General features: G+C 39.7%; 1 protein-coding gene across 3 annotated transcripts in view; it reads left to right on the plus strand.

The window, feature by feature from the left end:
* lrrtm4l1 (leucine rich repeat transmembrane neuronal 4 like 1) overlaps positions 1-2,783 on the plus strand; it is a 120,806-nt gene extending 118,023 nt beyond the window's left edge. For all 3 annotated transcript variants that reach the window (XR_008563959.2, XM_070552726.1, XM_015975868.3), the window contains one exon: positions 1,883-2,783. Coding sequence is in view for 2 of the 3 variants with exons in the window: in XM_070552726.1 (XP_070408827.1) it covers positions 1,883-1,948 (66 nt within the window). In the remaining variant the exon portion in view is untranslated. The remainder of the gene's footprint in view (positions 1-1,882) is intronic.
* The last annotated feature ends 21,777 nt before the right edge of the window (positions 2,784-24,560 follow it).

Consider the following 24,560-nt stretch of genomic DNA (forward strand, 5'->3'; position numbering starts at 1 on the left):
TTCACCTGAATTCCTTATAACAGAGATGGTTTCTAAATATTATGAATTTCTAGTGATTTTAAAATACGCTGAAATCCATTTTTTTCTCCCATGCCAGGATTTTTTTTCTTTTATAATAGCTGGGTTTGGAGATGAGGAGGTGTGGACTGAGAAATCAAATAGTATTGTATGATAAAGAAATACTTGTTATGAATTCAAAACTTCTTCCGGCTCTTGGAGAATACAGATGCGTTTTTCCTCCTCTCCTCCCTATCTTATCCCAAGGCTCTTTGTCTGTCTCTGGGTGTACGGCGCTTCTGCATTTTTTCTGGAAAACTGCAAACTTAAATTACTAAAATGGACCTAGTCAGTTGGTCTCTCAACGCGATTGACGAAATTTTTTCAACGATGAGAACGGGAGAAGGGGCTCCCGGGTGCCCCTCTGGGACAGATCCAGTAAATGGCCTGTATTTGATATAGCGCCTTCTAGAGTCCTGGAACCCCCCAAGGCGTTTTACAACACAATCAGTCATTCACCCATTCACACACACATTCACACACTGGTGGGGATGAGCTACAATGTAGCCACAGCTGCCCTGGGGCGCACTGACAGAGGCGAGGCTGCTGAGCACTGGCGCCACCGGTCATTCCGACCACCACCAGCAGGCAACATGGGTTAAGTGTCTTGCCCAAGGACACAACGACAGCGACAGACTGAGCGGGGCTTGACCCTGCAACCTTCCGCTTACGGGGCGAGCACTTAACTCCTGTGCCACCGTCGCCCCACAACGGTAGGGCATATCATGGACTCCTGGAAACAGTGGAACCTGATTTGCTTATCTCAACTGTCAGTAGAGGATTCTGAAGACGTATAGATATTCGTGGTGTTGGTGTCAGGTTTCCTGCTTTTTGGCCTGGGAGGTCACCTGGCTTACCAGAAAATTTACGAGCTGTCGAGGAATATTGGCTCTTTTCCCGGAGCTCAGGGATGGATTACACCGCGCTGTGAATGCACAGACTCATATAATTGTCAAAATGAGTCGTAAGCTTGGAACTTTGGCTGAGATTCATGTGCAATCAAGCAGCGAGTGGACGAATCAGCACGGATTGGGATTGATCAACTGTGCCATTATTGGATTCAAAGGCGTTGAGGACCAACAGAACTTTAAGACAGAGAGGAAAGTATCTCTGTCTGGCCCCAAAACAATTTCTTATCTGAATCTGGTGCCCTTGAGCCTGTGAGGCTGAAACAACTACCCCCCTCAGAAGAAATGTGGAATGCTGCCGTTGCCATGACAACTCTGTCTCTCTATCCCAGCCTGGGTGGGACTGCGAGCTGTGAAGGCCGCTGAATCGTTCCAGGAGTCACTGTGCTCTCTAAACCCAACGACCTCCCAATTGGTGGTGGTGGTGGTGGTGGGGGGGGGGGGGGGGGTCCAGGATTCTAGAAGGCGCTATATCAAATACAGGCCATTTACTAACTGAATGTTCTGGACATGCTTTATAATAAAAGGTCAAAGTGTTTTCAGGTCAGGAAAATGCCTCAAAAATACCAACGATGAAAGTAACTCAAATCTGAGTTAACAGTTTCTTTGTGGGAATGTTTAATTTAAACTTTCCTATTATGTTATTCCACCTTTAATTAATATTTAAAATCTCAAATCCTCCATGAGACCTGGGGGAAGCGAGACTAACACATCTAACCACTTGAAATTTTCTCATCATCTTTAATTGCTTTTCCTTCATTTGCTTTGCTGCCCGCTGTCACAGCCCAGTTGTACTCGTAACAAATCACTGCACACTGTAATTAATTTTTCATTGTTTCCACTAACCATTTAAGTGTCGCTAACCAGCTGTTAAATTGTGTTAATTTTTATCTCTTTGTTTACTTCTGTTCTTGCAGAATGAGTACACCTGTCCACGCCCCCTACCTGGTGCCTGGTTAGGAGACGTGCCTACAATCCATTAATTCTCAGAAAGGACACTTGTTGGACAACGCAACAAATCAAGGAGAGACACCATATGCAGAGGAACTAACCAGGATCCTGTCATTCCAAAAAGACAACTATGGACCAGAAGAAAGGGGAGATATTACAACTTTTTTTCAAACAATTTTATAGCATCTTTTTGTGGTCTTTGGCTTTGGCATGTTTCACAAACAAAGAAGTCTGTGGGCAATGTTCTTTATGGAGAACATCAGAGCCTTGAAGGACAAACTAATAGGATAGGCATAAACGTTACAACTTTTTTGTAATAAAAAGGCTCTCTCCAGTAGGACAACATGGCAGTGTACAAAAAGAGGGTGAGGACTCCTCCCATGACACACCTGTGTATAATTTAAAGAGGGTTTCCATATTTTAAATTCATAAAAAGCATAAATATATCATTTTTTCAAAACCTTTTTTAAAAGAAAGATTATTCCTATGTGCAATGATAGTACCTCACTGGAGCAGAAAATCACACACAGGTTTTAGTTCAGTGAATCCACCTTTTTCCAGCTGGAAGAGTTTTAAAGCTTGTGAAAACTGCTCCTACTGTTTTAATTAAAAAAAATTATTGGGGGGGGGGGGGGGGATTTTTCCCCAAATTTTCTTTTAAATGCAACCAGGCATCAATTTGGCGGCCAATAAGAGACAAAAGAACACAAGAAACGCTCTTCAATCCATGATAAAAGTGTAATTTCCTAAAATTCTAATGTTGTTGATGTTGTACTTTTATTAGTATATGTCTATGCCGGTTGCAGCATCTGATACCAAAGAGCCAAATGGATCTTTGTTTGCTTTTGGCTCACCTTAACACAACGGTGGGGGTGGGGTGGGGGTGGGGGTGGGGGGGGGGTGGGGGGGGGGGGGGGGGGGACACGAGACAAGGAGTCGGCTCCATTCACATCCAGCAGTGCTCTGCAACTGAAGTGGCTTTTTAAATGTGTGCAATGTGTATGTCTTTGTGAATAAATGATCTTGCAGAGGCAGGTCGAACTTGTCTGGAAGATAACTGCTTCACATTGTATAACTTTTGTTAAATGCTTCACTTTCCTTAAAATAACCACCCCATCCTCCCCTCCTTCCTCCTTTAAATGACTGCGTGTGGATGTGCACGGTTCTGCGTGGGCTTGTGTTCCTGCTCTTTTAATTTTGTTATTGTATTTGAGACCCACTGAGTGATGGACTGTTTATTTTAATCTTTAACCTTTCTACACAGAAAAAATAATTTTCTAATGTAAATTTTTTGCTTCAGCCCCGCCCTCTGGAATTTCCTGATTCTTAGTAAGCAGCCGTATTCTTTGTTCTCTTTCAACAGTATGTTTTATAATAAAAAGTGAGGATTTTACTGGTGAGCAATATGAATTGGTCAAATTAAACAACTGATTGATCTTTTCTTCGAGTTCTGTGTTTTCTTGTGTGCTCTGATTTAATTTAAGATGGTTATGGCTGAAACGTGCCATTTCCTCTCCACGGATCCCCTCAGAAGAGGCCGTAGCATCAACATTAGCCTCATTAATTTAGAGAGCAGAACATTGATCCCTGTTCGACCGCTCTGTTCATCATGACGCTCTCCACGGCCTCCACCAGCCCTCTAATTATGCTTCCTGCGTAATGTGTTGCATGTCGCAGAAGGGGGCCCGTGCTCGGCTAATTTGCTCCATGTTTGCTGCTCTTGGAACATGTCAAGCTGTCAGCTCAGAGGTCCAGATGGCCAATCTGTCCAGCACTTGCTGTGGTATTTTCTCCTCACTTACCTACATCCCTTCCCCTCAATGTTTCACCCTCGCTCATGCTTTCCATCTCTCTGCAGGGAGCCCAAATTGCGCTCAATTTGAGCTTATCCAGATTAGCGTGACATCATCCCTGCCTCCTTGCCACCTGACTTTAAAGGGTCAAAACACTAAAAGAAAAGTTTTTGCCATCTAGTCAAGCAAATGACTACAGCTTTGCAGGAGCTGCAGTTCTTTCTGCTAAATATGCAAGGCAGGAGCTTGCAGTGTTCACGCCAAGGCTGAGGCATTTCTTCCCCGTAACAGTGTAGATTTTTTTAAGTACTAAGCTGGATTCTTTTTGAAAAAACAATATTTATAAATAATTAGTGATCATGAGGTTTGAAATGTCCAGAGTATTTAGTTTCAATAAACTATTTGCTTTTGCAAGAGAAATTAAAGATTCAAGATCATTTTAGTGTCATCGCACCGGTGTACAACGCAACTTTGCCACACAGCCAGTTTAAGGAGCAAAAATGTCAACTTCTAAACACAAACATGGTTATACGACTATTGTAAACTATAAACTAAAATATAAAGTAAGCATAAAATAAATGTAAGCGGTCACATGAGGTATCAGGATGAACTAGCTAAATGTAAAGGTGCTCTAGCGCACTAATTGTCCACACAGAATCCCTGTTAGTGTGACTTCAGCAACATTCAGTTCAGTGATGGCTCTCGGATAAAAGCTGTTTAACAGCCTGGTGGTGCGGGTATCGACAGAAGAAGTCTGAAGAGATGGTTAGCAGGGTGGGTAGTTCTTTAGGATGACAGTTAGTGGTGAAGATGTCATCCAGGGCAGGGCATCTACTAGTAAAAGGAGTGAAAAAAAATTATTCTGCATTTGAAGAAACAATTGCAAGTTGATCTTAAGTTGAAGTATTTTCTTGTATCAAAATTGTAATATTTAATCACGCAGCCAAGAAGAGAGTTTAATTTTAAAGTAATTTTCTAAAGACCCTGAGGTAACTTTAGTTGTCTCCAGATGAAATTACTTTTATTACTGCAGAAAGTGTTGCTTTGTTTTGTTACACAAATACCACACGAAGATCGTGATGTGAAATGTGTCCTTTTGATCTGCATCATGCCCTCTAAGATGTTCAGTAACAGGAAGACTGACTGTTTTGCTGCGACAGTTTGAGTGGTTTCTGTTGTTCTTTTCAGTTTCTACTCAGAATCATCCTTCCTGTGATGCTGGTGTTGGTTTTTTCCTGATCCTCACTTGATTTGTTTTGCTGCCCCCATCTGGTCCACGTTCTGCAATCAATTCTCCCAATACATATAGTCCTCAGGTTTTCAGTGTCATGGTCGAATCCTCTGTTGTCTGTCTGGTTTTCTCCCACCAGGCCCTGCTTACAGGTTTTATTTTATATTATTCCAATGTGTTTATTTCTGGATGTAGCAAATAAACCATTCTGGATCATTCCCTCCTGCTGCTGCTGTTTACTTGGCCGATGAAGCTCCTAAAAGCATTGATGCTGCCTACTCAGTTGTGTTGGGAAATGGATCATTTCTCAACACTTTAAGTTTTCAGCAGCACCACCTGATGATCAACAACATCGACATATAAGACATTTGAATAAATCCATAACCAAACAAGGTTTAAATGTTTATTTGATTTGAATGTAACCTTTGTTTAAGCTAGAAAGACCTTTGGAAAACATCTAATGTACAGGAGTGTCCTGTCCAACACAGGCAGCAGCTCAAGCAACACAAATTGAACTCTTTTGACCATGACTTCTCTCTATCTGTGATTTACAGCTTTGATAAGTTAAATTTTTTTTTACAATTTTAACTACGAGCAAGACAAATTAATAGCTTTCAGTTCACTTTTCTCAATCTGCAGTTTCACAATTTTCTTCATTCACACTTTATTTTCACTTCTATCTGTGCCTATTCAGCATCAGACAGACTGTTTCAATTAATTCAATTCAATCCAGTTTATTTATATAGCGCCAAATAACAACAAGAGTCGTCTCAAGGCACTTCACATAGTAAACATTCCAATTCAGGTCAGTTCATTACGCCAGTCAGAAAAAAGTTTCCTATATAAGGAACCCAGCAGGTTACATCGAGTCAGTGACTTTACAGCAATCCTCATACTAAGCAAGCATGCAGTGACAGTGGAGAGGAAAACTCCCTTTTAACAAGAGGAAACCTCCAGATGATCCTGGCTCAATTAGCATATGTTCGAGGTTTCCCTTGTTCAAAAAAATCTAAAGATGGACTTCCATCACAAACACAACAAGCAGATAACTGACAGAAAGATGGATTTTTCTATGAGTAATGGAAGAAGAGCAAAGACTATCTTCTATCATGTCCAGAACAACATTTGCACCACAAAGCTTGTTTTTATTACAGGCAGTTTTCTTCCACTGCCTTCCATTTGTTATATATGTGTATATATACATACATACATATATATATATATATATATATATATATATATATATATATATATATATATAGTGAGAGAGAGAGAGAGAGAGAGAGAGAGAGAGAAAGAGAGAGAGAGAGAGAGAGAGAGAGAGAGAGAGAGATTCAACAATTTGTGGCATATTAATGTATAATTTCCCTGTAAAATGCAAATACCACCAGCTATCGGGAGAATGTAAATTATGTGCTGAATGTTTTTTTTTTTTTTTTTGCGGGCATTGCAGGCTTTTAGGAATCAGACACATTTTGACACAGCAGGAATTTCATTGAATTGATGTACTTTCCTTTAAATGCTTGCAAAATGCTTTGTTTAAATGCTGGAAAGTGGCACCAGCAAAGAGAGAGATGCTGTTTGATCGGCAGCACAAAGGCAAGTGTGACTTTTGAAAGTATATCACATGGAGATGCTAAAGTGGAATTTTAATGGCATTATAGGGAAGTCCTTTCTTCAATTGTTCCCTGAGCAAAGTTGATCTGGCCAAAACTCAAGGATCTAATACTAATTTGGGCTACACATTGAAATGCTGTGCTGCTGGATCAGCATGCATTTGTACATGAAAGTTCAAGATCTCTGTTCAGCAGAATGTTGTAGCGACTGTTTTAAGTAGCTACGGCCAGTCCTGGTCAAAGAAGACTACTTCAACACATCTTAGTTAATACTTTAAAATCTGACCTTTCCCATTTCATTTTTTTTATATCTAGTCACACATTACGTAAAAATGTATAAAACCAGCAGCCAAGCCCAATTTGCTTTTAGTCCAAATAAATGCCCAAACAGCTAAGTTGATTTATGCCTCCTGGACTAAAAATCAGCTACATGCCCAGATATTTAATAAAATTATTCAATAGTAGCTTTCTGTTAATTCCCTGTCATAAAAACAGTTGTTGTTTTTTTCAAGTCAGTAAGAAATCAAACTGTCAAAATAGGTACAGGAGTCCCTCAGGGATGATTACTCAGTCCTTTGTTCTTTGCCAGGTCAGTACATGATTGTGTGGTCTGGTATTTCATCTGTGCCTCTCTATTTTTATCAGAGGTTATTTTAAAGAAGAGATGCAAAAAGAGTCTTTGATAGAGATTGACTTCACTCATCTTATGCTTTGTGTTACCTCCTGGCATTTGGAAAACAGTAACACTCGATATCAAGAACAATTAGAATATGAAGTAGATTCATTCCAAAGACAATGAAGCAACAGCACCATCCACAACATTTTGGACTGAAACAAAGATGAATAAAAATTTCAAATGCTTGTAAGTATATGGAGTATTTTGCTAAAATTTTTATATGAAAATTATGTCCTTGGCTGTTAGCATTTTTGTTGATGCTGGGCTCAAAATAAACAAAAAAAAAACAAGATAAAAAACACATGAGATTCAGATTCACAACTTTACATTTTGAGTGAATCTACCCTTTTAGTATGTTGTACATGTTGTTGTGTGTATTTCTATAATCCCTTGTACTTCTCAGCCTCCCTTCCCTGCTTTCTGTTTCATCCAGCACTGTTCCTTATGATCTGTGCAACTCGGTTTGCATCAGCCATGGCAGTACAGACAGGGCTGTATGCTTCACAGCAGACATCATGCATAATTCATGTGACTTAGGCTCCCAGTTGACCCAGGTCCAAACAGTTGACATCCCACAATACTTGCACAGAAAGATCCCAGGAAGAAGACATTAAACTATAAGGAAAATACAGTGATGTAAGATTCATCAAGACACACGTGTGAGACTTCCTACAAGGGGACTTTCAGATCTCTATCAGTCTCAGAGATGAAGAGGTTTCACTTTAGCACGACTGAATAAGTCATATGGAACAAATTATTTATACTTGGTTAGTAAAGAAAAAAAACTGTTTAAATATTTTTTTCATTTATAATTTAGTTTTTATTCTGATGCACATGCTGTGAAGATCACAAAACTGAAAAAACTGAACTGAGACTGTTTAAAAATGGCCCACTTTGCAGACGTCATTGGAGCATGAGAAAAAAGCCTAACCCTGTTGAGCCTTAATGTATATTGTCTCATCCTTTGGAAGTCTTTTCTGATCGGCAAAGGCATGCAGGAAACAGCAAAACAAGTTTTTGATTCCTTTGTTCCTCCTCCTACTCCTCCTCCTTCTGGCCTTTGCTTCAAACAAATGTTCCGCTAATAACTTTGCCCAACATCACCGCAGCTGACTCACAGCCAAATCCATCTTTTTATGGGAGGAATTTAGTATGTCACTATTTTCTTTTACAGCAAGGTTTCTGCCTTTTTAGAAGTGACTCGTGATCTCTAATTGAAAATGTTTAGATCTCCCTTCAAATCTGTTGTATAAATTAAAGTGTTACAGATCAGAAAAACTTCCATCTGTAAAAATTATTTACGTAAGTGTCCGTCACTTCAAAACAGTCACACTGTGAAAGTGGCGTTCATCAGATCATCTGTTTTATGCATCTGCTCCTGACGAGGGCATCGCAAGATTCCTGTTGAGCTCATCGTTTTAATGTCGTCACCACCAACTGCTGCTCTGATGCTTCCTGTTTACACTCATACAAAACATAAAATTATAAAGCATTAGCTGTGAAACTTACACATTTTTATTGTCAGCTGCCACCTAAGAATTTTTGACTACCTACATAAAAAAAAGTTTTTGTTTCCACAAACTTCGTGGAACAAAGATGCATATGGATGGCCGTGTTCGAGTTGAGCAGCGCCTCGCCTGGAAAACAGACGAGAGCAGATGGATGCGGCAGGGGGAGTGGCTGAAAGCCGGCGTTTAAGTCGGACAGATTTCCCTACATGTGTAGCTCGCAGGTGACGATGGATGAAGATATCGCGTTAGCGTTCACACTTGTTTAATTATTTATTTTATTTCTGGTGCCTGTTAGCAACCGAAACACATGCTCACATGCTTGTGGATCATGTACTGTATATGGACACATGACTGTAATAATAAGAAAACGTTATCAGCTGTAGGTTTAGTATGTTCATATGAAACGTGACAAAAGAACACAAATCATTTCTCTTTATGGCCTATATAGTTGTCATCATCAACGTTACATGATTTACAGAATACATGTGACCAACTAACAATTCACATTCAACCACCGGATGTTTGGATCAAAATGTGAACCAATCAGATGTTAGATCAGGTGAGAGCCAGGCGTTTCCCGTCATCCCCTAGGTTTTGCAGCTGGTGGAGAGCAACTGCAGCGCCTTGCTCCAAAATCTGCGGCCGCCTTGATCTCAAGAGGTTATCGTTGCCTACGTAGGCATGACGTCAGAGCAGGTCGGCGTCAAGTCGGACACAAATCTAACCGGCATGCACTGCGTGCCGATCATCGGTGATCTAATCTGCGCAGAACTGGCTCATCTCAACTTGAAGCAAGAGTGTTTCTTTTAAAAAAGGGATTTTTCCAAAGCATGCTTCTGAAATGAAAAAGGTCTTGAAGCAAATGAAAATGGAGCCTTATATAGATCACAACTTTGTGAAATAACAAACATAACCCTAACCTATGCATTTCACTGTGTTTAGTTCAGGTGGGAGACTAAATCAGGACAATTTGGATCTTAAAGAAAGTTTGAGGATTGACAAAAATAAAATGGAATGTTGTCCATAATGCCCAGTCATCACTAATCTCAAACATATGTTGGTCCATATAAATGTTGTTTTGTGTACCTTTCATGCATCTTAACAGTTAGTCCAGAAGAAAAATAATTATTGCTAATGAAAGACCATGTCACAATAACAATAATACTTATTATTGTAAGTATTACTTGTATTTTTTATTATTATAATACTTATCATTACTTCAATTTTTTATTATTATAGTAGTTTATTTTATTGCATGTGTGTTAACCTTTTCCATTTTTCACTATAATAGTACAAGACAAGTTGCTGCCTATATTGACAAGCTAACAGCTAATCTGAGGGGAAAAAGAAAGTGGATTGTTTATATCTTGAAATTATAAAATTGAAAAAAAAAACATACCTATAAGTACATGTTTTTTATTCATACACCACAGTTCATCACACATATTACAAGTAATATGGTGGAATGTTTTTCGTATTACTGCTGGAACTGCCAGACCAATGAACTGGTAACTGGGAGTGTCACAGGCTGAACCAGTAACAGCTGTTGTTGTTTAGTACTGCAAATAAGTAAATTGTAGGGTTTTTATTTTTATGTAGTTTTATAAACTGTATTTGATTATAATCTATTTTAGTGGTATCTAAGGAGTGGTTTATGTGTCCTCCATGTGTTTCTATTAGTGCGCTGTGTCACCAGACGGCTGGTACCAAATAGCCAGAACACAACATTTAAACTGCAGTTATATGAAGCAGTTTGTCCACAATTAACATTTCAGTTATCAGACGAGAATATTGTGTTGAACAGATACACCCAATGCAGATTATGTAGGTTGGCAAGAGCTCAGCTGAAAAACACACGATGCAGATATGTTAACCTATTATATTGAATTTTTTATCAGCGTGCCAACATCAGTAGCCTCCATATGGCCTCTTCTCATTGCAACATCATCCACTGCAGGGAAAATGTTATCTGCAGGCCTATGAACTGGAATAGATAAATCTGCAGCGAATAATCCACCTGAGATGAAGCACTAAGGCATGGCAGCAACTGATAATTATCTTTTACATTTTTGCAATTCATGCCTCGGAGCAGGAAGTTTCTTTTCATGAAAGGCCGTGCATGTGCTGTAGCATGAACAAGAAGCAGATGACCATTAGTATCCAGGACATGTCTACAGCTGGGAGGATTGGCACAGTGAGTCTAAAAAGATTTAAATCAAGAAAACTGAAAATCAGTCTTCATGAGACAAATTTTTCTAGTTGATGTTATCTTTGTAATCTGAAAATCAAGATTTGAGGTTTTGATTGTTCTACTGATCCCAGAACCACAACCATCAAGCTTATTAATATTCCTTTGTTGAGAAAAAATGTTTTGGTTCGATTTAGAAAGGACATCTTCCTTATTTGGAAATGGAGCAATGACAGCTCATGAGCACACAACTCCAGCTGTTCCAGGTCTGAAGGGTTTCTTCTCCAGATGTTTCAGGTCCTTCTCATGTTCAATAGAATGTAGATCAGATCTCCTAGTACAAGAAGACTAGAAGGCAGCTTAGTCCTTTTTGGGTGATTTGAGTTGACCTGCAACTGAGACCAAGCATTCTGGACGCTGGGCAGTGCATTTTACTCCCAAATGACTTCATAGTCATTTGACCCTGAACATATTCAAGTCACCTTAAGTCAGACACCGCAAACCAGGTCCGCCAAACAGGTGTATCGGCGTCTGTGTCTTCATTTCATTCTCTCTTCCGTGTGTTTCATGTTCGGTTTTGCAGAAGGTAAAGATCTCTTTTGATGATATGATTTATTTTTATTTGTTATTCTGTCTAATCTGTTAAAAACACATTGTCCCTATTGTGATGCTGTTTATCAGAGTACAGTTTTCTCTTTTATTACCATTTTTTTACTTTTCAATCATCAGTTTTTCTTTTGCACTCACATTCAGAGGGGTTGTCTAGCTCTGAATAAAATATGCAACTGTAGTCACAGAAACATCAACTTGCTTGGAGATGTTGGTCAATAAATGTCTTTCTAATCTCATGAGACAACTGTGTCCTCAGCTGTGTGTGGTCCAGTATGTCCTCAGAGTGGTACACACCATGATCCCAAACAGCACTGTTGACCCTTTAAAATAGGCAGACTGTCTAATAACGGCACACCTCTTAGTTTAACAGGCCTTTACACTCGAAAATCAGAGCCGCACAATAAAAGATTTATCAAATGTTGTCATTTAAATGTACAAATCCACCCAATACCTAATGTGTATGGGTGTTCAGGCTTTTGGATTCTGAAGTAAAAATGTACCTGTTTTGTAAATGAGTGGTTTTGTTTATCAGCTGAAGAAATGTGATAAATACATTCATGAACTTCTATACATTCATATGACTATTCCTATTTTAACAAATAATATGTAGTGTGACTGCAGAAGAAGCGAAAACGTGTTGTTTCACAGAAAATATTCAACACCTTATATGTTGTATTTGGTCTAGTTTTGAAGAAAAGTCCATTTAAACTGTTTTAGAGGGTTATTTAAACAGTGCATGTGTATATTGACTGCTACATTCCCATCTTGTCTAGACTGTTGTTTTTAGTTTGGCTTTAATGAGTAAAGGTCTGGGGAAGAAACAAAACAAACAATCATCTGAGATCATTTATACCATTGCTTATGTGTGCTGCATTCTGTAATCGTGCCGTCACAGAGGTGTTATTTATGCCATGTGCAATAACGCTCACACACCACCACAGATGCTGTTGTACACTGATAACGAGCCAGATGGTTCTGCTCTTCTTTAGCCCCACTGACATGTTCATGAGTCCAAGTACTTTACATTTGGATTCATCAGATCAGACCAACCACAGGACAGTGTTCCCATGTAGCAGCTAAATGTTAGCGTTCATAATGAGCTGATAATGAGGTTTAGGTACATTAAAAATTTTAATTAGCAAAGCCATTGGATTCAATCAAAGGCATATAAACTGTAATAAAAATAAAATTGTAAATTGTCTCTACATAATATATCAGCTAATCACCACGGCATTTCACTTAAGATGACTTTAAAATAACATACATGTATTGGTGTAGTTTCTTACTCTAATTCATCTCCCAGCTGATCAGAGATCTGCTGATGGACAACCATAATGAGCATATTTTCTCTTTGGTTGCATTGATGCATTTGGCACAGCAGAAAGAAAATATTTTTCTTACGGCAACTGTCATTTCCAAGATACGATTACGTAAACAACCAATCTACAGGAATGATGTGTGCTCATTTGGAGGTTAGTGAAAAACGTAGTTGTATGGTTTGGTTGTCATGTTGTCACTAAAACAAGTTTACTCTTTGTACATAAATCATACATTCTTTAAATCAGTGGGAAGAAAATACATTGTTAAATGAGAAAATAAAGTGACCGAAGAATTATCTGGAAATATATTTTATGCACGAAGCAATAAAGGCCCCATGCTGATGGCTAGGGATTGATTAAGATGTGGTGGGGGTGGTTTGAGGAAAGCAAAAGCATAAATATAACTGCTTCAGTTCCCTCATAATCTTCTGCAGCATGCTGTTTAACCCCTTTAATGATTGGCACATGAAACATTACATGAGAAATTAAAATAAAGAGAAAAGTTATTTGGCAATTTTTAATGAAACAATAGTAATAATAGTATATCTATTCTGTTATCAAATGAAACTGTTAGTAATAAATGCAATTTGCAGAAGTACCTGCATCAGGGCAGAAACATCAGACATTCGATGCAGCGTGTTTTAGTACTAATCCTGTTAAAGACGTGGTGCTCTGAGAAATATGGAAATCGGCTTAGCAGTGATAATAGATGTGATGTTTTATGCTCATAAGTTAGAAAAATATGCTGCAGTTTTCCCTTCAGCATCCCAGCTGCACAACATCTGTCATAGGTTTCAACATCTTCCATGAAAGGGTCATCGTGTCATCAGAGCTGGTTTATTGGTGCACGTGGCCATGTTTCATTTTTTGAGCCTGAGCCTAAATCACTTTTTTTTCTAAGTTATGTTAAAAACAAAGAGATTGAGCAGTAGCAAAATGTTCTCAAAGGATTTGATGTTTCTAAAGTATTAAAGTGTTAAAGAGAAAAAGAACCCTTTTAAAAAGACAATATTGAAAAAATTGATGATAATGCTTAAAAAGGATAAAAAATTAGAATTTGAAAAAAGTTTTTAAACATATCTAATCAAAGTGAAACTGAAAATGACAAGTATCTCAAAGAATGTCCGTCAAAGGGTTTAAACCATAGAAGTTTATGACCAAAGAATAAATTAATAAATGAAGTGGCTTTACTTTCTCTGTGTGCATCTGATAAGCACGGTTGTGTCTGAACGAGGTCAGTGAACCATAGTTTGTGAATTCATTCATATTTTTCGTGAACTGAACTTGCTCATACTTGCCTGATGAACATTAAAGTGGCGAACATCTGAGTTTGTGAACGGGTTTATGAATGGCATTCTCTCGACATTCGAACACTCCAGAGTTCCACGGAGCTGAAGCCGAGGTTAAAATCCTACTGGATTTTACACATTATGAAGAGTAGAACCCGCTAATGCGGCCTCCGCAGGCAGTAGTGGTGTCTACTCTTTAATGTCTATGCTGTTAACGACAGACCTCATGCATGGTGTGTTCTAGTCACCTCGAAAAAAAAACATTTAACACAGATTTTAGACCCACTTTTACAAGTTTCCACTGTTGTTGTTACGATGCTACTTTGAACCTCAAAGTGGGATTAAATACGATTCTCTGACTTCAGGGGGCGTTCCAGTTGATTTTTCCTTGGAAGTAGAAATTTTGGATATCAGGAGACTATTGGGAGACTTTTTCTTGATTCATTTGTTTATTTATTTACTAATCATTCTATCTATTTATTTATTTATTGGTTCATTTATTGGTTTCCTTTTTTTCATTTGGGGTTGATTGTTGAACTTTTCTTTTTTCTTTGGGCAAACAAGTCAGGAATTTCACTCACAAAATTTGAAAAGTGACAATTAAAATATAATTATTGTTTAAATGCTTTGTACTTTGAATATTGCATTTTGAAATACATCACTACCTTCTTCCTCATCATGGCTCCCTCAGGTTGATTAATAACTCCCCTTTAAAAAATTGCTATTAAAGGTGATTTTATGCAATAATTATATGTCATTACCCCTAACGAAGTTAAAACGACACCACAAAAGAGTCAAATAAACAACAAATTAAGTAACTCTGAAGTGCAAATCAAAAATCAAAGCCATGGAAGCAATTTGTGTCAAAATGTTTAAAGATGTGAGATTTTAATATAATCACACACTCTCTATCATAAAAAATAGGCTACTTGGCATTAATTATTTTAACAGTAGTTGTAATTCATGTGAAAAGTGTTTATACGTTCTGAACTAAAAAGGATAAAAGTCATTCTGGCTGCCAGAAAAGATTGGTATTAAAATCTTCACTTGTATATCACGATTATTTAAAGACATGTTGGGTAAAGATCTGAGATCTTAACATGAACGATGTCCTTCACACAGAGTGGAGCTGCTAATGTCTGAAAAAAGAGAAAGTTGTCTAGAATGTCCATAAAAAGTATTAGATACGACATGAAAGACATCAAGGGAGACTAATGTGTTTTAAAGGAACACAAATGACCACTTTGTGCAGAGATTATTTGTGGTGACATTGTTGCTGAACTTGATGGATGGCATTTAGTCATACTTTAGCCTCTCGGGCTAAGCAATTACAGAATGAGGCTAATTTGAGTCACCCTATGAGGGGGAGGTAATAGAGAAATAAGAGTTGCCCCACAATTCAATTACACTAATGAGGCTGGCACTAATAACACACACTTATGACTTTAAGTGTCACAAAGCAAGGAGCAAGAGCAGGACTCACTAGAGGCAGGTCAATGCAAAGCAAAAATCTTTACAAAAACAATTTGGGAGAAAACTTTATGTGCTGCAAGGCAGCAAATCCAAAGACTGCAACACTGAAGAGAGAATGCAGCAAACTGAGCGGGACATGGAGTACCGGACAACAGCTACGCCAAAAATATGTATGTAACCAGGTTCTGGGTATGTGCACGTTGCTACAAACACCACACACTGGTGAATGGCATAACACTTTTACTGAACAGCTCAGGCAATAACAAGTGCACCTAAATGAACAAGCACACTTTTTAACCTTCCCACAATGCAAAGTTACACCGCATCAACGTATTTTCCATGTCATTTTTGCACGTCCAGATTAGGTCCTCTGAAGGTGCAGACTGTGACACCAGTTGACATCTTTTCAGTCACGTATTCAGGATGTCGTGCACTGACGTCCTCAGGACGTTCATATATGGGCTTATTCTGGTCTAAATTAAGGGGCTGTGGATGTCCTTATGTCACCCAGACATTTTGCAGTTACATCTTTTCCAGGTCACTTCTGCATGCTCAGTTTTGGTCCATTCAAAGTGCAGACTGTGATGCCAGATGATTTTTTTCAACGTCTTCTGGACATCCTGTATTTACATCTCTAGGTCCTCCTCATATTGGCTCTAGTCAAAATAAGGATGTTCGTTCTTGTATTTTCATTCCCTAATTTTAGACAGGTTTGTGAACACCTGACTAAGTAAACATTACGTCTGAAACACTGAAAATAAAGACACAGTTGACTACTCTTACATCAACATCCCTAAAAGCCTTAATCAGTCACACGGGAAATGCTAACGCTAACATAGCAAACTTTTAAAGCTAACACAGATGGAAGGAGAGCTACCAAAACAACAACTTTACAAAGCTTAACAAAAGTTAATGTAACACGAACTGACTTGAACAAACTTATCAATCTACAGGAAGTGAAGTTTAAAAGTAGCCAAACCATGGCTGTGCCCCAATTCAGGGGCTCATGAGGATAGATTTTAAGACCAGTGACGTCACAGCACCGCAATGAAAACTGTCCAAATTCAGAGCGCTCAGAATGCGATCTTGAAATCCGTTCTTCTTTTCTCCGATTTTGAGAACAGGTGCGAGGTAATCTCCTCACTGCAATAAATCCTGAGATGCACTTGCGGGACATCACACAGATGGACATTAAATACAGTAGCATTTGCATGTTTTTCATTACCCCAATTAACTCATGTCATGAAGCTAGCTTAAGTTGACATGAACTCGGTAAGAGCTTTTAGACTTTAAAAAAGGGAAATAATACTATACCAGCATATCTTTGCGTCTCAGCCTGATATACAAAATATGCCAGCGCAGATGCAAAAAAATGATCCAGCTTCTACCCATGCAACATGAATTGTACAGCGTGATAATGGAGGTGATCAAACGGGTGATACTCCCCACAGAGTTTAACAAAGATGTTTGGACAGATGACTTCACCCCCCCACCCGCACCCCGTGTCTCACGGAGTTCCCTCGGAAGCCTGTGTTTGATTTGAGCTCTAAGTAAAGTAAAATGAAATAACATTATAATAACACACTGACCCTTGTGGTTCCCTACAGAAAACGTTTAGTAAAGAAGAAATTACATTATTTGTTTTTATATACTGCTATCGTTGCTCTAGGCCACCTTTTATGTACAATGTCCTATTCCTCTTACACGCTCTTGCTTCAGATGATCATACTATCTTTGTAAAGTCAATAAACACGTCCACAGCTTATTACTATTTCATTAATTTTATTGCCGTGTCTTCCACTAGTTTCATTATGGTCATTAGAGTGAAGGTCAGGTTCATTGTGCTACAGAACACGGTAAAAGCAAGTAACAACCAATACTTCATTATGATCTACAAAATAAAAACTTGAGAAATGGCAGAAAATATTTAAAGAAAACTAAACAGTTTTAGTAACCATCACAAAATGGCCAAAAGCTGCTGGAATTTTATATGGTGGTGATTGCATTTATGGAGCCAAAACTCCTTCCTATTGTTTTTTTTTAATTTTTATTTTAATTCCCATCCAGTCTTTATCATCATCATCTATGATGTAAACCAGATTTCAGCACTTGAAGGGGAGTGGTTGCCAGTGTGTGTGGGTGTGTAACTATTTATATTCCAAAAAAAGAAACAAGTCCCACACACAAGTTAAACCAATCCAATGTCCAGACAAGTGAACAGGAAGAGATCTAGCATGGTTCACACCACTGATGCTACCTTCTGCTAGCAGCCATGTCTGAAGGAGGGATTCTGTAGAGAACCAGCCAATTATAAAGCCTTCTTGGGAAACATCAAACTTCATCACAGCAGCAGGGATCAGAAAATGAGCCTGTTTGAGTGTAATGTCAACAAATTTCAGGTTTTTGTTCTTCCACAAAACATAGTGAATCAAGACAACCAGACTGTTTGTGGATTAAGCAGTTTGACAGTGGGATTAGGAGTTTGTGTAGCTACAAGTATTGTCAGGTTTGCAGAGCAGAACAAAGAACATTAACAAGGACTGTCAGTGGTTGGGATTAGCGTGCACACACTGGATGCACGCTTGTTATACATTTTGTGAGAACTTTAACTTGCATGCAGTGGCAGGGATATGCTGAGGGACTTTCAGCGTTAGAGAAAAATGTGACAATTTAATGAAAAGTTTGACAACTTGTCGCGATGGATGTCTGATATCTGACAACACTAATTTCAGCCTAAATATAAGATTTGTTTCTGTTCTTCTAAAATAAGACCAAATAAGACCAGAGGGATATTTTTTCACAGCCAAATAAGTTTCCACAGTGAATTATTTTAAAGGAAATTCAACCAAGAACTCAGTACACAAGCTGCCATGGACAACATGGAAATAGATACAAAATATGTTCTGACACTTTTTGTTAAGCTGCTAATGACAAAAATACTTGTGTGTTTATAAAGACAAAATGTAATCAACTTCAACCTCAAGTAATAATAAGATTAACAACAACTATAATAATAATGCTGATGATGATAATTATGATGATGATGATGATGATGATGATGATGATGAACTTAAATGCTTTGAAGAGATTTAATCTGGGAATTAAGGATTCAGAATGAATCATAATTTTATGAAATATTAAAATATTTAATACAATGTTAAAAGCTGTTCAAATGACAACTAAATCTGAACAATAAAATAGTTGAATAAAATTCACTTAATGAATGAATGCTGTTTCTTAGCTGTATTTATGAAGCAATAGCCTAGAAATCTAAGGATTTTCTCTGAGTCAAGAGCAGAGGAACTTAAGTCTTTAGCAGTATCACTCGTCCATTGTCCAATAGCATGCAGAGACAGTTAAAAAGACAACCATGGATTTTGCCTCACAACTGAGATCTGTCTATGGGTTGTGGCCATAAAAAGGATGGCTTGCCAGGCTGCAATGGCAAATTTGAAAACAGGGTGACCTTTTATTGTTGGCAGTCTAAGGCACACCTGTACATTATTCATGTTGTCCAATCAGCCCCGTGATATGCCACACCTGTGAGGTGGGATGGATTATCTTGGCACGTCCGTGTAGAGACTTCTCAGACTGGGACGTTACTCGAGGTGGATCGTAAGCTGGACAATGTTCTAGCTACGATGCCGGTATTAGTGGGCAAAATGGACGTCATCTCAGAGAGAGTCACCAGACGGTATGGACAGGTTTAAAAACCCAAAATTGGCTTCACTGAAGGACTGGAATGATCAGTTTAAAGACTGAAGGCAGAGAGGAAAATTATCTCAGCATGACCCAAACAAATTCTTGTTATCTGAATCTGACGCCCTGCTAGCCTTGAGCTGCAAGCAACTAAAAAAACCCCACGAAGGAATGCAGACAGATGCTGTGAAAACCTGACCCCCCTTTCGGTACAGGAGCCAGTGAAACAGCGTCAGCAGTATGACAAACTAGTCTTTGGATTGTCTCCAGGTAAAAAGCGACAGGTGGTTCACAGCGTCAGATGGACCTCCTTTGGGTCAGTGAGTTCAGCTTTTATTCTGAAAGGAACCGTTGCTTGGTTGGTTAAATGCAACAGATTTTATCCAGCTTGATAGTTTCTTTGCTTGAAAAGGAAGTCCGGATGGCCGGTCCGATACTCCGCTTATCATGCGGTGAACTTCAGTCAGATCTTGAGAACTGAACTAAGATGGCGTGGGAACTGGTTTTATTAATCTGGATGTTTTGATTTCTGGTCCAATCAAAGTTGGCAGATTTATAAACACCACAGAGACTATGCCACGCTTCAGAAAGGAAGGTTCTGATTGGATCAGTAACAGCGATGTGTCATGCGTTTAAATTATGTGTAGTCAGCATGTCTAGTGCACTAGATTAAAGTCATATTACTTATTAAAGCATACTAATCATAACATTGTCATTTCACAGATCGGTCAACATTATATTATTGACTAACACTTCGTTTGATTAGCTTTATTAAAAATAGAGTTCTTTGATTTATTAAAAGAAAAGAGTCCTTTATCTTCATTCTTCTCCCGCTGGAAAGAAAACAGTTTTAGAAGCGAATGCATGACCTTGAGGCAGTCTCATGCACTTAGTACTGTGTCAGAGGCATCTGTGGAGAGAAGGAAAATAACCTTGGAGGAATAGCTCCTTCATCACTTTACATAGTTTTCAAGTATAAAATCACACAATCAAAAAAATGTGCATCTGAAACAAATTCAGTAAGTCCTTGCTCATGTAGCAGTAAAAAAAAACTAAAGTTTTCAAATGTTAAACATTTTGAATTAAAGAAAAGTGCAATAAGTGCACTGTAAACAAACAGCAACAGTGTGCATCTGAAAAGTACAATTCAGGCATTGGAGATTTTGCATTGAAGGTGACCTGGATAAAGTTAACAGGCTGTCAGAGTCTGGAACTATTCTTGAAAACAAAATAAAAAGTAAATTTGTGAGGTACTTAAATGTTGTTCATCTAATCTCACTTAAACAATGACAGGTTCTTTCTGAGGAATATAAGCATTTCTGCTCTTTCTGCTGTCAGACGATTCCTTTTTTCATCCACAACATTGGATGCTGTACTAAACAGTCTTTCACTTTCAACACTCGTTGAAGGAGCACTCAGGAACTTTACTGCAACAGCAGCAAGGAGAGGAAAGCGGGCATGGTTGTCTGCCCAGTACTGGAAAGGGCTGTCTAGCTCACCCATTGTTGGTTCTTTCAAGTACATTTGCATCTGGATAACTGCTGCCTGGGTACCTTGTGCAGGTTCATCATGTTCCTCCAGAATTTTGTCATACAGACTGCTAAAGCTACTCTTACTTGTGGTAGGAGGAGAACTAGTATCCACGTGAGCAACCTTTTCTGCTGGCTCTGGTTCTGGCTTCCTTGTCCCTGCTTTGTCAGCTGATGCCTTGGCCAGCGTTCGCTCCACATCCTCAAGCTCTTGCTTGAGGAAATCCTTTGCCGTCCTGGCAGCTTCTCCCCCTGTAAAGAATCTGACACAAAAAACAAAATGGGTTGAGCACAACTTTGTTGCTGCTGCAAGAGCCTGGCCTGCCTGAATGCACACAGACCCATTGAGATAAGACACATTATATTTAAACTTAGACAATATTAATAATTAATGTATTAATAAAATATGCCTCACCTGTCCTTGTAACGAGCATCCAGTGGAGTCGCAACAGTGTAGAGGGATTCACTTTTGATGCTCCTGAATCGCCTGTTGACAGCTTGGAGGAGTGTGCTCTTCATTGTTTTGATGCCGCTGTCAGTACTGTTCTCCTTGGCTAGCAGACGTTTAAAAACAGTGATGGCTGGGATAACATCGGCTGCAGTGGAGGTCGCTGAGCTGATTTTCCTCGTTATCTCCTTGAATGGTTCCAGCATGGTCACAGTTTTTTTTCCAGTAAACCCCACTCATTGGCTGATAAAGTTGTGGGTAAGTTGTGGTCGGCAGCATAAGCACAAAGAGCTCGCTTCTCAGTCAGAAGGCGCTTGACCATGTAGAAAGATCTGTTCCATCTTGTCTGGACGTCTTGAACGTGACGAGCTGGAGTGGATGTGGTTCCCTCTCCTTGCATTTCACGCTGCAGGTCTTCCAAGCGAGACTGCGCCAGTTAGGAATGCTTGAAATGTGCGACCATCTTTCGGCTGTTTGCTAATGCATCGCTAACACTGCGTTGTGACATCAGCCCTTCATGCACTACGAGCTGCAGCGTGTTAGCAAAACATCCCAGGCTAGGAACTGCCATGTCTTCCTAAGCGGCTTTCATGTTACTTGCGTTGTCCCATAGAATGACGTGCACCTTTTCCAGAGGAATCCCCCAGTTATTTAGCATCTCGGCAATGGCGGCTGCGATTGTAGCTCGATTGTGTGAACCCTGGCACTTTTTGACCTGAAGCACCGCGCAACAGAAGCGATGTGTCCCGGGGTCAACCCAATGTGTCATGTTGGGTATATATTTAACCCAGGACATGAAAGAATCACAAGTGGAGACGAGGGTGAGTAGAATGCAAATAAAAATTTATTAAGGAACGTGTTGTAAACTTAAAGCGCTGCTCCAAACGAGAACAGGAAGAACCGCGATTGGGAAAGTTAAAATCCTTGGTGAGACTGGGCTGGATGGTGAAGCCAAACGGGAACAGAGAACGAGGCTGAGGATCCAAACAGAGATGCGTGAACAGGTATATGGCAGACAGGAAGGCAGGTATTGCTGTAGATCCGGAGGAGGTTGGTAGGCAGGCAGGTAACAGGTAGGGTGACAGGCGAGCGGCAGAGAGCGAGGAGACCAAGGGACGGTGAGCGACGTGTAGTAGGTTTAACAACTCCAGGCAGCGGTGAGTAATCCTGAGTGACAGATGAGTAGAAGTTTCAAAACACAAGACCAGGGCTGACAGGAACTGACTGACTAAAACACATGCTGAATATTTGAAGCTTAAACTTGAGACAAAACTAGTGTTACCCAACGGCGAGTATCGACCGGCACTGGAGTTGTTTCACACCGCTCCTTAAGTACCCATGGTCCTCTGATCAGGAGATCAGGAGCAGCTGGCTCTCTGACATGCCCACCTAACACAAACTGGGAACAACTGTTGTGCATTATGAGAGCTGATTAGTGAGCAGGGCAGATTGTGACACAATGCACTGTAAGACTTATCAGTGACATTGGGCAGACATCTGAAGTCCAAATATCTGTAGTGAAGCTCAGGGCTGGAACTCCTTTCAGCTTCCCGGCTAACTTGGTTGACACTCGGTTGTATAGCTCAGGTAGCGCTGTCTCTGATAAATATGTCCTGGAGGGTAAACTGTACCTTGGCTCCAAGTGTTCAATCAGGCTGCGAAGTCCCAAATTTTCCACCACTGATAGTGGTTGGTCATCAAGTACAATGAAGTTGAGCAGCTTTTCTGTAATCCTCATGGCTTTAACGTTGTCTGTGGGGAGTTTACTTTGCTTCTTGAATGACTCCAGTAGCGATTCTTGGTGTCGCTTTTCTACTTTCTGCCCCCTCGTTAAAAACTCCTCATGCTCCCTCGGGTGGTGTTTTTTCAAATGTTTGATTAAATTAGTAGTGTTGAAAGTTGCGACGGAGGTTCCACCTCTTGGAACAACAGCTTTGCAAACATTGCACGTTGCTGTCTTGCTTTGTGGAGCTTCCAGAGTAAAATATTTCCACACAGTGGACATTTTGTGTATAAAAGTTTGGCGTTGCTCATGCTAGCCCGCTACCTGTAACTGCTGTGAGTGGACTTCCTGAAAGGAGACACGTCATCTCTCTGTGCCTTTGGGGCACAGACAGCGCCTCCCAGCCTGGGATGTCTTATTTAGACATTACAAAAGACATAATTCTGGATCGGAAATGTGTGCAGGTTGGGTTGGAATTTTCCAATCCGTGATTTAAAGAGCAAGTCACCCCCAAATAAACTTTTTTTTGCTGATAAACTAAATAAACGAGTGTCTAATCGTGCTACAGACACATGCCGTCAATAATTTGGCACTTCAGTGCATCTTAGTTAAAATTTAAATATTCTGCCTAAAACTGGCAGTGTTGTGCCGTTGTCAGGTAAAAACTCTGCACTGTATTTTAATTTAAATCTGCCACCGCTATTGGCTAAGAAGTATGCTATGATGTAAACTGGTACATTATGATGTCACAATGCTGTCGTGAGCCTGAGTGTGTGTGTATTTGTTAGCGGCTCCGCCCCCTCGGTCTGCCAGGCAACAGCATGTGTTGCATTTTTCAAACATGAAGTGGGAGTGAAGTTAGACTCTGGTAGGGGTTGACTTGCTCTTTAAGTCCATATCGGAGCCCGATTCCAATACTGGATCGGATTGGCCCCATCCCTAGCATTAGCTACATGCTAATCTGAAGTTAACAGAGGTTTTAAGGTGCTTTTTGAAAAAAAAAAAACACAGGTGAGTGACTACAAAGTGAAGCAGCAGTATCATCAAAGAGCTGCAGCATTTCTGTTGTCTCTCTCAGAAAGCTCCACAGGCAACCAGGACAAATACAGCCTGGGGACTGGATGACTCAGCCAAGATGGGAGCGGGTGGCCGCCTGCGCCTGTTACCGGCCGGGAGACAGGAGAAGGGACTGTTTCAGGATTTGGAGCGATGATATTTTGACATCTCGCCTCAGATTGGACCACAGCAACATGGCTCTACCACTAATTGTTTGCTCAACGTTTTATCTCCACAAATAACACAAGCCTGAAGGAGTTCTGCTGTGTGGTGGAGTTGCTAATGCTAACGATTAGTTGCTACAAGCCGAGACATTCTCTACTCTCTCCTGGATGCTGAATCAACAACAGCCTCCCCCATCGTGTTTCGAGTCCATGAATGTTAAGTGACAGTGTGATGTAGATCTTTCAGGCTTTTGTAACCCTAGAGTTTCACCGTCTATTCTCTATCAGAAGCTAAAGCAGGAGAAAGGTGTAGGAGG

This window comes from Nothobranchius furzeri, chromosome 6 (assembly GCF_043380555.1).
Source record: "Nothobranchius furzeri strain GRZ-AD chromosome 6, NfurGRZ-RIMD1, whole genome shotgun sequence".
NCBI classification, from domain to species: Eukaryota; Metazoa; Chordata; class Actinopteri; order Cyprinodontiformes; family Nothobranchiidae; genus Nothobranchius; species Nothobranchius furzeri.